At 40.0% G+C, this 15,515-nt stretch overlaps 1 protein-coding gene across 1 annotated transcript in view; it reads left to right on the plus strand.

The window, feature by feature from the left end:
* Positions 1-5,510: 5,510 nt before the first annotated feature.
* The window catches only part of PHKA1 (phosphorylase kinase regulatory subunit alpha 1), a 245,264-nt gene continuing 235,259 nt past the window's right edge, over positions 5,511-15,515 (plus strand). Inside the window, exons 1-2 of the mRNA XM_045290221.1 lie at positions 5,511-5,802; positions 6,458-6,616. Coding sequence (XP_045146156.1) covers positions 5,725-5,802; positions 6,458-6,616 — 237 coding nt within the window. The 5' untranslated portion in view covers positions 5,511-5,724. The remainder of the gene's footprint in view (positions 5,803-6,457; positions 6,617-15,515) is intronic.

Raw genomic sequence — 15,515 nt, forward strand, 5'->3', positions numbered from 1 at the left:
CATGGACTTCTCCAGTTGGCATGCAGAGAATTCAAATTGGCTACATCTGTAGGAAGAGAAGACATAAAAGCTCAAAATCAGTAGCTCAAACCAGGCCAGGAGCTGACTTTGGAACAGACCATCAATATGCAAGTTCAGGCTAAAGCTGAGGAAAATTAAAACAAGCCCAGAAGAGCCCAAATACAACCTTGGGTCTATCCCACCTGAATGTCAAGAACATCTCCAAAACAGAATTGCTGCATTTAAGACTAATGACAGAAGACTTGAACTGTGTTAGGACATCAAGAACATCATTCATGAAGAAAGCAGAAGGTCATTAAAATACAGAAAGAAAAGAAAAGATCAAAGCGAATGTCAGAAGAAACTCTGAAACTTGCTCTTAATTGTACAGTAATTAAGGTAATGGAAAAAATGATGAAGCCCAAGAGTTGCATAGAACATTTCAAAAGGGCACCTTAGGAAGACAAAGTCAAATATTATAATAAAGTGTGCAAAGACCTAGAGTTAAAAAACCAAAAGGGAAGAACATACTCATCATATTTTAAACTAAAAGGCCCAAATTACAATATTGTAAGATTCTATGGGCAAAATATTGAATAATGCAGGAAGAATCCAAAGAAGATGGGAAGAATACAGAGTCACTATACCAAAAACGACCTAGTGGACATTCCACTATTTCAGGAGGTAGCATATGAACAAGAACCAATGGTGCTGAGGGAAGAAGTTCAAGATGTATTGAAAGCATTAACCAAAAAAACAAGACTCCAGGGATTTGTGGCATACCAATCGGAATGTTTCAGCAAGCTGATGAAGGACTGGACGCCCTTATATGTCTTTGCTATGAAGACAGCAGCTTAGCTAATGAACTGGAAGAGATCCATATCTGAGCTCATTCTAAAGAAAGGTGTCCCAACTGAATACTCAAACTATAGAGCAATATCAATGGTATTACGTGCAAGTAAAATTTGGCTGAATATCATCCAACAACGGTTGCAACAGTACATTGACAAGGAGCTGCCAGTGGTTCAGACTGGATTCAGAGGAGGACATGGAACTGCTGGTGTCAGATGGATCTTCACTGAAATCAGAGAATATCAGAAAACTTGTGTTGTATTAACTATGCCAAGACATTCAACAGTGTGGATGATAACAAACTATGGATAACTGTGAGAAGAACGGGAACGTCAGAACACTTCATTGTGCTCATGTGGAACTTATACATGGACCAAGAGGTGACTTTGGGTACAGATCAAAGGAACACTGCATGGATTAAAATCAAGAACGGTGTCTATCAGGGTTGTATTCTTTCGCCTGCTTATTTGATTTGTATGCTGAGCAAATAATGAAAGAAGCTGGATTATCTGAAGAAGAATGAAGCATCAGGATTGGAGGAAGTCTTGTTAACTGCCTAGATGCAGATGATACAACCTTACTTGCGGAAAGTGAAGTGAACTTGAAACACTTGCTGATGAAGATCAAAGATTGCAACCTCCAGTATGGATTACAGCTCCTCACAACTGGACCAATAGGTAACATCAGAACCAACAGAAAAAAAGGATGAAGTTGCCAAGGATTTTGTCTGGCTTGGATGCACACTCAATGCTCATGGAAGCAGCAGTCAAAAGATCAAATGGTGCGTTGCATTGGGTAAATCTGCTGCACAAGCCCTCTTTAAGGTTTTGACAAGCAAGGATATTTTTTCAGGACTAAAGTGCGCCTGACCCAAGTCATGGTATTTCCAATAGCCTCATATGCATGTGAAAGTTGGACATTGCATAAGGGCCCAAAGAAGAATTAAATATTGAAAAGATCATGGACTGCCCAAAGGACAAACAAGTCTATTTTGGGAAAAGTATGGCCAGAGTGCTTCTTAGACACCTGGATGGCAAAATGTTGTCTTACACACTTTGGACAGGTTGTCAGGAGAGACCAATGCCTGGCTAAGGACATCATGTTTGGGAAAGTGGAAGGGCAGCAAAAAAAAAAAAAGAAAGAGGAAGGCCTTCGATGAGAAGGATTGACACAGTGGCCGCAACAATGGTCTCAAGCACAGGAGCAACTATGGTGACAGTGCAGGACCAGCCAGTGTTTAGTTCTGTTGTACATAGTATGTGCTATGGGTTGGAACCCACTCGATGGCACCTGACAACAGCTAACAACAATACAAGCTCCCTGTGCTTAATTTAGAGGTTCTGATGGCATAGTGGTTACACACTGGGCTGCTATCTGCAAGGTCATCAGTTCAAAGACACATCTGCTCTGCTAGAGAAAGACTGGGCTTTCTACTCCAGTTAACAGTTACAGTCTTGGAAACTCACCAGGACGGTTATACCCTGTCATACAGGGTCAATATTTGCTGGCAGTGAGTGAATGAGTACTTAATTTGTTTACCTAACTCCCAAGGGATGCTGCTAGGCAAGCACTGCAGAGTCATGAACTTCTACCCTTTTTACATTGCAGTCCTCACTGAGGTTTATGAATGGGCTTATTGTCTCTTTACTTTCAGTTTACTTTCAACCCTGACTGATGAGTTCAGTTCATTTCGTTTTGTTGATGTCATTTTTAACTTTTATTGAGATTGGGGTGAAAGTTTACAGAGCAAATTGGTTTTCCACTTGACAATTCACACATTTTCTTTTGTGACATTGATTGTATCATGGGGAGAAACAGAACAAAACAAACTACTGAAACTGTATTTAAAGCAGAAACAAAGAATTTTATTAATGGCAGAAAGCAATTTTGCAAAACAAGAAAGTGCAAGTCAAGCAACCCTGGCACTGTGTCCTCCAAGAGCTATTTACTTACAAAGGCTTATAAAGAGAAACAGAAGGGTACATACAGCTGAAATGGTTGTGACTGGTTGACATTTACATAGCTTAGAGGAGGGTTAGAACAAGGCTATGGAAAAATACAAGGCCTTATAAAGACCCAGGAACAGGTTATTAAAAAAAACCTTTTGGGGGGACCACTAAAGGGGTATTTCTGAGAATTAGTAGACCTTTAAAGTCATATGTGTAACACATGTATGTACCAGAAGCCTGACAAAATCACATTCATCAACATTACCTAATTTATTCTGCACAGTTTTGTAAACATTTTCATTGTGCTACCTATGAAGCAAAAGTAAGCCGCAAACTAAGAAAAAATAGGAATTTTGGCTGCCAGTGATGGCACCGAAGGATATACATGCTGACAAGTGGGTCTGCAGACTACTGACAGGACAATGTCAGGATCTCGTTTGCATCAAAACCACACAGTAAACAGTTTGCTAGGTATTCATTAACCTATACTAAGACATAAGTTTCCTGAGAATGCAAAATTCAGACACATAAATCAAACTTCATTACATATACATAAAAATTATCAGTAAGATAAGCTGGAAAAACTAGTTTATAATGATATAGGAGGGGGCTTCAGAAAATGCATGTAAAATTTGAAGAAAAAGATAATGTAATTTTTGCACAAACTTTTTGAAGTCCACTCGAATTTTCTGTGAATATCTTTGCAGAAATACTTTTAGAAGGATTAATACAAGTCTCATCCCAATGAGATAGAAGTTAAAGATGTCACAAATGTCTGAGTTTTCCAAAGTGCTACCCCACTCCATTATCTCTGAAATGCACCACGACTCCTTCATTTAGTTTTTTTCCCTCATGTCTCAAAGTTTAGTAATTCGTTGCAATGTCTCACAGAAATTATGAACTGTCAAGGAAGTGACTTAACATGGTTGTGGAGGATTGCAAGTCCCAAATCCAAAGTTCAGCTATCTGTCTGGAAGATTCTCCTCATTCACACTAAATTGAATTGTTAACTCACAAGGCTGAGCAAGCAGGTGAATCATGTCAAGTGACAAGCTGCTGGCGCAAGTCCCAAGAATGGGAGTTCAGACAGACTCAAGCCAGATATAAGATCCAGAGCAAGAGAGCAAACTTTTTCAAAGTTGCTCAGTGCAGGTCAAACTGGCTACCTGTGTCCTGAGTTAACCATTTTATTAGGCAGTTACTGGCATCTGAATGGTATTTGTCATCAGGTAACTCAGTACTGGTTTTATGCTCAGCGTAGAAAGTAAAAAAGATAGCTTTGATACAGTTGTGGTTTTTTGTCTTCTGCACATCATATCCCCTAGGGAACAAAGAGTGGTAATGAGTCATATCCTCTAATAAGGCAGGAGCCCTGCCTCATTAGCATAACCTAATGCACTTCAAAATGGGAATTATAACCACAGGTACAGAGGCTAGAATTTATAATACATCATGAAATGGAGGACTATGGCTGGTAGGGCCATATTAACTAACTACATGGTCATCCTCTTACAAGGGGTTTCAGATAATCTTTTGTGTTTAGACACTGTCTGATAACAAGGCAAAACATCCTGCATTTGAATGTCCACAGAAGAAAGAGTTCTTTAGTTAGCAGAAGCAGGACTGGAGTTTAGGCTCCCATGAATTTAGTCATTTTTACTTATGCTTTATTTTCACTGCTCTTGGTCACTTCCGAAGTACCTGACTCTGCTAACAGTGGTGAGCCTGAGGGAGGAGTGGAGGGGCAGAGCTTACTTTGAGAGACACAATTTATTCATAAAAGGCTAAATAAAAATGCAAAATCACTGTGATCTGAGCAAGAAGGCCAGGGAAGGCTTACCATCCCAGATTCTCACTGTTGGAAGACTCCCAAGGTCACTTGGTCCAATTCTTATACCCAGTGATTCTCAGTACTTCCATGCAGTCTTGGAAGACGTAGGGTTTGGAAAAACAGAAAGCAAGAAGTGAAGGAGAGGATGACAAATGGAGGAAGCAAAGCCAGGTTTCTTTCCCAGCCTCCCTGCCCCCTTTCTTTTCAGCCTGGCCTTTGTTGTCTTAGGCTTGTGACCTATAAGGAGCCTTCCAAAACAGTTATACAATTTCCCTCCAGGTCATTTCCTGCCAAGCTTTCATTCAGGCACAAATTCCCTGCTGGGGCACTCTCTTTCTTAAAGGGCACCACTGCCTCCTCTTTTGGAAGTCGGGAATTCGCCAGTTTTAAAGGAATAATGTACCCTTGGGAATTCTATTTTATTTGCCTCAGGTCAGTGTGAGGAGTTTAATCTGAGTGCTTAGTCAAATGTATCAAATACAGCAAATGCCCTTGGAGATTCCATTCTTTAGACCCTGAATGCAAATGTGGTGGTTTTGGGGGGTTCTTTGATGGTTATTATTATTTGATATTTGCCGTTGATTTCTAAAACTAATCACGTGGAAGAAGCCACAAAAAAATGAAATCCCTTCGACATCTAGTGTACAGAACAAGGGTGGAATACTGAAATAGTCACTTAAGTGTTTCGAAAATAAACCTCGGAAAGCACATTGCCTAGGGTGGCACATTTCAACAAGGGCGAGGGCGGAGGTGCTGGGGGCGAGGCCTGGCCCAGGGAGAGCCTGGACTGACAGCCCGGCTCCACCCCCTGCTCGCGTTTCTAGCAAGTGGAGGCGGTGCTGCGACTGGCGTTCTGTCCCTGGAGTTGAGCGGAAGATGCCAGAAGCACACTAGGAGGCCACGCTGGAGTTAGAGTCGCTGAGAGGAACGACCCGACACTGTCGCGGGTCCTTGGGTGTTGCGGGTGTCGCCGGTCTGTAGCTCAGAGGACTTTACCGGGCCACCAAGCAAGGGTGAAGCTGCGAGGGCACCCACTGCATCTGGGCTGTTGTTTTTGTGTTTTTTTTTCCGGGGGATTAGGAACGCTTCACAATGAGGAGCCGGAGTAACTCGGGGGTCCGGTTGGACGGCTACGCTAGGCTGGTTCATCAAACCATCCTGTGCCACCAGGTAAATGCACGGTTATTGCCTGTCATTGTCAAGGATGTGGAGGGTCATGGCCAGTACGGGGAACCCAGGCGACACACCGAGCATGTGTCTGTAGCAAGTTCTCCCATCCCCTTAGCTGGGTAGGCTCTAAAGGACCCTTCAGAAATGGAAGGTGTTGAGTCTGGAACAGAGCCAGAGTCAGACACCCACGGCCAGGAGTCCCTGCCTTTCGGCTTCCGAGCCCTTAAACAGCCATGTTCCTGGGGCAGAGTTGGAGCTGAAACTTGTTTGGCACTCCCTCCCACCACGGATCACCTCTCTTGGGAGTCATCTTGGGGTAGTTAAGACTACACTATTGTGAGGCATCTTGTATATACTGTTAATTATATTTCCTTTATCCTTTAGTTCTGCTTTGTGTTGGTATTTCATTATTTCTAACTGGAAAGTTATAAAATTGCCTTGAAAAAACCAAATGTATATATTTCAGACTTGTAAAGCATCGGCTAACTCTGTAGCTTCTTTCAAGAGAAGCTACATGCAGAAGCTGTGGAAATAAAATTGCCGGATGGAGAAGTACAAGAAAGACTAAAATCCCCAGATAACCCGTTGCATAAATCTAGCTCCTAATAATAACACTTACAGCCACCTGTCTACTTGCTTTTTCTTGGCCTCGCAGAATCCAGTGACAGGCTTGCTTCCAGCCAGCTTGGAGCAGAAAGACGCCTGGGTCCGGGATAACGTGTACAGCATCCTGGCTGTGTGGGGCTTGGCTCTGGCCTATCGGAAGAATGCAGATCGAGATGAAGATAAGGCAAAGGCCTACGAACTGGAGCAGGTACTCAGAAGAAAACTAGAGAGAGAGCTGGAACTGTGGGTGGGGGTGGCTGGAGCTGCGGGTAGGCTCAGGATCAGAAAAGGGGAGTGAAATAAGAGCACTGTGTTTTGACATTTTCATTCTCCCTTAGCCGCTCTGAAATTACATTCGGAAAAACTTTCCTGATTCCCCCTCCCCCGCAGCCCCCAGTGCAAACTAGAAACTTGCTGAGTCAGAGGGAGAGGGCAGTCTATTCAGTTCCAGTGGGAAATCTTATCCTTGTACCTTTCTTGAAATTTATAATCCTCTTTCTGAATAAATGTACTTTGTAACTTTAGGCTTATCTATTCTCACTCTTTAGTGGCAGTTATCTATTTTTTAAGAATGTTTTACAGTATTTGTATGAGGTTAACTGACACAAATAAGCAAACTTTCTCAACCAGACACAAATAAGAGAATTTATTTATCGATTTTATTATCTCTAATCACTGCTTTTGAGCCTGCTGCTTTTTGAAAGGAAAGATAGGAGCAAAATAAGGTCAGAGTCAGCAGATGCCTTAAGCCAACATTGAAAGCACTTCTCCATAAAAAAAACACCCTTTGTAGAATTGTTTCAATATATTGGATGCTGCATCCTATTGAACACTAAGAACAAATATTCTGGGATGCATGAGTCTTTTACAGTTGAGGTACTCTGCTGTCAGTTTTAAGATATATGCAGATCATTTGCCTTGAGTAGCAAAGAGTCTGCCCATGCCAGCCTTTGTCAAGTGATGCCCCTCAGATTTATGCAAATTGTGCACTAGTCTTCATCTGTAATTAAGCTACTGAGATTTGGTTATTTTCAAGTGCTCCAACATATTGCAGTTGATTACAGTCTTTGACAAAAGGGGAAGTTTCATTGTTTTCTTCTCTGCAACAATAATTTATTAATCCTTCAAACCAATATGCAGAGATATTTCGGCCCACCAAAAACATGTCAACTTTGCAGGATGATTGGTCAACAAGAAAACAACAGATTTCTCATGCTCGTATTGAAAAAAAAATAGTCAAATTGTAAGAGGGGTGGAATTGCCTGTTCCACTTACATTGATTTCTATTTTTAAAAAATCATCCAAGAAATAAAAATAATTGAAATGAGAATTGCAGAACATTAATAGAAAAAAAAGTTTTTTTTCTCTCCCTGGAAGTACAGATTAATATGTTATGACTTTGAGGTTATAAAAATGATATATACCACTGTGAAATTTTAGAAAATATAGTAGGGCATTAAAAATTGTTTATAATCATACCCACTTCCTTCCTCCTCCAGCCTACTGTTCATGTTGTGCTATTTTCATTTCATTTTGTTTGTTAGTTGGTTGATTTTTTTTGCTAGAAATAAATATAAGGAAAACAGGAATTCCACCCCTGGAACAATTTGACCACTTTTTTTCAATACTATTAGGAGAAATTGATTATTTTCTTTTCGACCAATTATGTTGCAAAGTTATTTTTCCTTATATAACCCTGGTAGAAAGAATTTAATGGAAGAGTGGGAGTAAAGATAGGGAAGCACTGAATGGCCCATTTGAAGATTTTAATGTAACATGATTTTTCACGTATCATAAAATTGACCTTCATAACACTTCAATAATAATTTAGAAATGTCTCAATAAACAATATGACAATAGGAAGCATCTCTTAAAAAGAAATATTTCAAAAAGAAAAGTTTCTCTGAGAATTCTAAAATCTCTATGAACTTACATTATAGATTAAAATGGATTTTATTATTAGATCTCATTAATATTTTTCTCACACTTGTCTCAGCATTTAGACCAAGGGCTGGCAAACTACCTCTGTAAAAGGCCAGGTAGTAAATATTTTCAGCTCTGTGGGTTGTATGTGGCCCCTGTTGTAACGATTCAGTTTGCGGTGGTTGTCCAAAAGTAACTAGAGACCAGACAAAAATGAGTGGCTGTGGCTATGTGCCAATGAAACTTATTTAAGAGCATGCCAACAATGGGGTTTTTCTACCCTTTCTTCCAACTCTTACCTCGGCTTCCCTGTTGTGAAACATGCGTCAGAAAACTGAAGAGAATTCCGAATGAAAGGTGAACAAAGGTTTAAGTGAGTGTCACGTCCTAGATTGATAACAGAATTATGCATACGTGTTTTTTACAAAGGCCTTTATCTTTACTCTTGGTTACACAGATGCAGAATTATAGCCATAAAATGTAAACAGAAACAGAAGGTTATATATGTGGCTGCCTCCAGTTTTGTTTCTTCAGTTTAGTTTTCTGTATGTAGCCTTATAATTTCCCATGACTGACTTTTTGAAAATGACTTTGAAATATAAATCTTTAACCTTGGTTTTCTGTTGTCTGTGGATCATTTCCACTTGTTATATCCGGTGGTTTCTCAAAGTCAATTACGTCTATAAGCCCACCTTCCCAACAAAAACAAACTACCGGCAACATCAACTCACTAAACATCCCTTTTTCTTTATAGGTGTCCCTGTTCTACCAATCATTCAGACATTAGCTGGAGTGTTTTCCATGGTGTGTCCAATCAAATACTAGGTCAGCTACGTTTAATCGAGTATTTTAAATAAATTATGAAGGTGGATTTTACCCCCTTTCCAGAATTTCTTAGAAAGGTACTAAGTACTAAGGTACTGTTGATAGATATCATTTCTCTTGAATTTTTGTCTTTTAATTCCCCTCTGCTTCAACACTAGTCTAAACCCTGATCATCTCACACATAAATTATGTCATTCCCAGCCTCAGTCTTTCTTCAGCTCTCATTTGCCTACAGGTAAAGTCCAGACGTGTTGGTTTGATTATTAAGGCTGTGCAATTTAGCCATAGGAAGTCCTGGTGGCATAGTGGGTTACACATTGAGGGCCTAACCACAAGGTCAGTGGTTTGAGCCCACCAGCTGCTCTTTGAGAGAAAGATGAGCCTATCTACTCCTTGAAGATTTAAGGTCTCAGAAATCCAAAAGGGGGAAATTCTACTCTGTCCTATAGGCTTGTCATGAGTTGGAATCAACTCAATGGCAGTGGATTGTTGATTGCTTTTAGAGTTTGTTCCTAACCTAATTTTTCAATATCATATCATACTCGTGCCCTCCATTTAACCTCCAGTTCCAGCTAGGTTGGTGTCCTCGTTGCTCCTCTAACAATCCCATAATAAAAATAGCTTGACAGTTATATTTGCGGGTGAAAGTCTAGGCTTCCTACTCTTATAAATTGTTACGGTATTGGAAACTTACAGGTAGAGTTCTACCCTGTCCTATAGGCTCGCTGTAAGTGAGGGCAATGAGTGAACAGTTACGTTCTGATGACTGAATGCACATATGTAATTAATGCTAACTTGTGGACCATCCAGGTTGGGAGAACACAAAGTACAGGTAGTTCCTTTCATTCCTAACATCCCATGCTTCCTGATAGGAAGTTGAGACTTGAGTACAGACATGGCTGGTACTTGTCATTCCAAAGAGGAAGAAATTAGATGCCAATCGGCATCCTCCACTGGGTCCATGATAACCCAAGTTATAATCGATGAGATGAAAGGAGTCTAGGTGATACAAATGGTTGAAGAGTAAGCAGGAGAAAAGAGTGGTTAGAGTAGTAGGACATCAAAGAAGCCAAGCTAGTGAACCCAGGCTGTACTAGTGTACTAGGTTGTAGGATAATAGTTGAAGCCCATTTTAGTTGATTATAGACTTTCAAGATGTTTAAAGAAAGAGCTCCTTTAGGTCATTGTTTCAAAACAAAACAGATTTGAATAAAGGCTTACCCTGGCGTGGGGAATTTTAACTGCGTCTTGTAACAGGGTAGATTAAAGGGGAGGATGCACTCTTTCATTAGGAAAAATTAGCGATTTCATGTAAGGATCGTAGGCAGTTTCATTGCTTTATAATAATTGCTTCATTCTTTAAAAGATGATATGCTCATGTCCTGCCTATTCCTTCTCTTTTCCCTCACTCGTTCCTTTCATCTGTAAACAGGGGGCCTACTTATAGACAGAAATTACTCGGAGAAGGGAATTCTCCCCAGGAAACCACTTTATTATTTCCCTTAGTAAAAGCCTTCATAAAGAAATGGAGTATAAAACTGAAATAGGAGCCATACCGTACATCATACATAAAGATCAATTCAAAATGTATTAAGGTCCTAAATTTGCAAATTAAAACCATAACATTCTTAGAGAAAAGTCAGGTCAATTCTGTCAGGCCTAGTTTTAAACAATGGATTATCTAATATAATTAAGCACAAAAGGCAAAAGGCAAAGTAATTAATTGGAACTTAATAAAAGTTAAAAACTTTTGTTCATTAAAAGACTTATCCAAAAAGATGAAAATAGGAGCTGCTAAATAGTTGAATACCTTTGAAAACCATATATGTGATGAGAATTTAATAACCAATATATATGTAAAGCGTTGTCAACTTAAGACAAATAAACTAATCATAAAAAGGATAAAAATCTTGAATAGACATTTCATCCAAGAGGACATTTAAATGGCCACTAAGCACATGAAAAGATGCTCAGTGTCATTAGCCATCAAAGATGCAAACCAAAACGATGGGAAACCATCTCACTACCACCCAAACACCAAAAAACCAAACTCATTGACATCAAGTCAGTGCTGACTCATAGAGATCCCCTGTGAGTTTCCGAGACTGTAACTGTTACAGGAGTAGAAAACCTAGTCTTTCTCCTGCAGAGCTGCTGGTGGTTTTTGAACTGTCAACCATGCAGATGGCAGCCCAACTCATAACCACGATGCCACCAGAACTCCTCTCACTCCCACTGGGATAGCTAAAATTAAAATAAAACAAAACAAAAAAATACCCTGAAAGCAAAAAATGCTGGTGAGAAGGTGGGGAAATCAGAACCCATATACATTATTGGTGGGAATGCAAACTGGTAAAGCCATCATGGAAAACAATGTGTTAGTTTCTCAAAAATCTAAAAATAGAACATATCGTTTGACCCTAGGTATATTCCACCAGGTAATTCCACACCTAGATATATATATATATATATCCAAAAGGTGAAAGAAGAAACTCCAAAACAGGACTTCTGTACCAATGATCATTGCAGTCCTATTCACAGTGCCCACATGGTGAAAACAACCGAAATGCCCATCAATAGATGAACGGATGAACACAATGCAGTATACATATACAATGGAATATTACACAGCCAGTTGGAGAAATAAAGTCTTGACACAGGCTACAATATACGGAGGAGCTAGAAGATATTATGAGAAGTGAAATATATTAATCACGAAAGGACACATACTGAATGACCTTATTTACATAAAAGAAAAAAATCAATGTATAGAGGAAAAGCTTATGAGTGGTTACCAGGGGTGGAAGGGAGAGTGAAGGGGAGGTGAGAGTGAAGCGTGATGGAGCTACTACACTGAGTAAGAGTAGGCTGTGAAGCGCTTACTGAGGAAGATCAAAGAGAGCAGCCTTCACTGCGTACTAGACCCCAGCATGAACCAAAAATCGTCCAAAGGCCAATGGGCAATAGCATGATAAATGGAGAAAATATTGATGTTGTCAAGGATTTCATTTTACTTGAATCCACAATCAATATGAATGGAGGTATATGCCAGTCAAGAAATCAAATGATGTATCGCACTGGGCAAATCTGCAAAAAGACCTACAGTGTAATGATATATCAGACAAGGGACTAATCTCTAAGATCTATGTAAAACTGCAGCACTTCAACACAAGAAAAGTGAGTAATCTGATTAAAAAGTGGGCAGAGGACATAAGCCTACATTTCACTACATAACACATCCATGCTGCCAAAACACATGAAGAAATGCTCACAATTACTAGCCATTTGAGAGATACAAATCAAAATGAGATAGCACCTTGTACCAACACTGATAGCCAAGTTAAAACAAACAAACATAACAAAGCAGAAAATAAAATGCTGGAGAGGGGGCAGTGAAAATGGAACCCTTATGCACTGCTGGTGGGGCTATAAAACTGTACAACCACTGTGGAAAACAGTATGGCACTTCAAACAACTGAGAATAGAAATACCACACAACCCAGGAATCCCTCTGCTAGGTATGTCCCAAAGAAGTAAGAATCATAGCAAGATCCCCTAGGCCAGTGGTTCTCAACCTTCCAAATGCCGCAGCCCTTTAATACAGTGTCTCATGTTGTGGTGACACCCAAACATAAAATTATTTTTGTTGCTACTTCATCACTGTAATTTTGCTACCTGTTATGAATCAGGCGAACCCTGTGAAAGGGTCGTTCGGCCCCCAAAGGGGTCACGACCCACAGGTTGAGAACTGCTACCCGAGGCAATGAGATGGAAAGCGTGTCTATGAAACACATACCAACTCCCTCTAAATGTACATCTTAAAAACCACTTTGACAGAGAAGGCCTCGCCTCAGCTGGGGTCAGTTTTTCAATATGTGAGGCTAGGGAGAAGATTATTCAGTTGCTGCCATGCAAAATTGTGCCAAGGTCACCCCAATCCAACAGACACTCCCAACAAACAGAGTGATAAGGAAACTTGACTGGAAATTCAAGTCAAGATGGAGAAGGGGACACATATGCCTAGAGAAGGCAATTACATCTCTGTTGGTAAGAAATTGGGGAGGAGCGACCTTCCAACGGGGGAAAACACTTAACATTTATGTGGAAGCCAAAGGGAGAGTATGCCTGATTCCTTATTGGACACTTTGACCTAGTTTTTATGCACCCCTGTTGACCCACCCAGTCCATGTGCTGTAGACTACTGGGACTTTAGTGGTGCACAACATGCTTCATATTCTACACCAGAAGGACTCTATGTGGAAACCCCACTAAGTGAACTGGGCTTTAAGGCTGAAACTTTCTAGTGTGAGAAGAAGCAGATGACGACTAACCCCAAGGCATAGAACTGGTGGATGTTGGACTTTGGTTCGAAACTCTTGCTTGAGGGTGCCCATTGAATGGTGGCCCAGAACAACCATATACTCACTATTTTAATGCCCTCCTTGCTTCTTTATGACATATATTAATCAGGTAGGCATGGCTCTGCTGATGTGAATGAATATTATTGGAAGATTTGTCCTATCATTAACCCCGTTGTTTGTGTAAATAGAGTCCAGTCACTTGAGGGTTTAATTTGTACAAGTCAACAATTCATGTATTGCTGTTCATAACTGGCCTATACGCATATAATTTTCTTTTCTCACCAGTTTGTTTTCAGTTCTATACCATTAGTTGAACTCATGAGGCTATCAATGCATAGTGGTTACACACTGGGCTGCTAACCATAAGGTCAGCGGTTTCAAACCATCAGCCTGCTCCCCAGGGGAAAGATGAGGCATTCTACTCCTGTGAATATTTGAAGGTTTGGAGACTCACAGGGGCAGTTCTGCCCTACCCTCTGGGGTTGCTATGAATCAGAATTGGCTTCATGGCAGTGGAAATGATGTCTCAAGGAGATGATTGATAATGTTCTCTAACATAAAATGACCATGATGTCTCTAAAGTGAACCAGACACATATAAACCATAGATACATGAATGGATTTTGGGTTTGCAGTTAATTCTAAGTGTGATCCAAGAAAAATTATTTCCTGCTTGATACTGAACCTCATGAAGAGATCACTGAAGATATATTTGCTATTGCAAAGAGTGGTGAAGAAACTAGATGGTCCCTGACTATCAGAAAGCATAGCGTCTGGGATCTTAACGACTTATTTTCAAAACAAGCAGCCAATCAAACAAGCGAGGTATCGATTAAATCCTCACAGAAGAAGCACACCAGTCTGTGTGATCCAAGGACTGTAAATAATATAATCCACATCTAAAGGAAGGAAAAGCATCAGAGCTTGAATTGTGAACACCTGGTTTGCAGAAGGTTATGGATGACAGTGGAAACCTTTGCAGGGTCCACTCATGGGTTAAGCCTTTGGTGAATCCCCTCTGATCACAATTGAGGGATGTGAATAGCCCTGTTCTCAGACAGCATTGTAAAGTAGATTTTGGCAAACATGGCTAGGTAAAAATGTAATATCTTATCATCTGATCTCTTTTGACCAATTTTAAAGCTGTTTCAGTTAAAAAAAAGTGAAGGGGCAATACACGTGGATTGGTGAATCCTCTCTGATCATGAACCAGGGATGTGAATAGCATTGCTAAAATGCAGAAAGCATTGGATGCAGATGCAGTCAGGTTACAGCTAGTTACCTTATCATTTCATTTCCCTTGTGATCCATTTAAATTCCCTTTAGTTTTTTAATATTTTCTGCTTTATTTTCTATTAAGGTCTTTATCTATTTTACTGTTTTATTAATGTTAGGGTTTTTTTGGTAATGTTTTTATTTATATGAATTCTAGGATAGATAAATCTATAGAGACTAACTGGATCAATGGTTCCTTTGAGGTATGGCAGGGAAGGTTGTGAGGGAATGAGCTAATATTGATGAGTACAAGAAGGAAGAAAATGTTCTAAAACAGATTGTGTTGATGATTGTACAACTCTTCTGCATGTGATTGAACTATTGAATTGTATGACATGTGAATTATACGCCAATAAAACTGTTGTGGAAATAAAGAGTCATAGCAGGAATAGTCATATGCACACCTGTGTTTAAAACAGCAGTGTTCCCAATAGCAAGAAGACTGGACACAACCGAAATGTCTATCAGTGGAAGAATATATAAATAAACTGGTATGTACACACATTGGTAAAGAATAATGATGAAACTATGAAATACCTTATGACACGCATGGATTTGGAGGGCATTACGCTGAGTGAAGTTAGTCAAACACAAAAGGACAAACATTGTATGAGACCATTGTTATATATCGTGTGCATAAGCAAAGGTGGTGAAGAAAGCTGATGGTGCCCGGCTATCAAAAGATATAGCGTCTGGGGTCTTAAAGGCTTGAAGATAAACAAGC

This window comes from Echinops telfairi, unplaced genomic scaffold (assembly GCF_000313985.2).
Source record: "Echinops telfairi isolate 266 unplaced genomic scaffold, ASM31398v2 ScPeMD7_34;HRSCAF=130, whole genome shotgun sequence".
Lineage (NCBI taxonomy): Eukaryota > Metazoa > Chordata > Mammalia > Afrosoricida > Tenrecidae > Echinops > Echinops telfairi.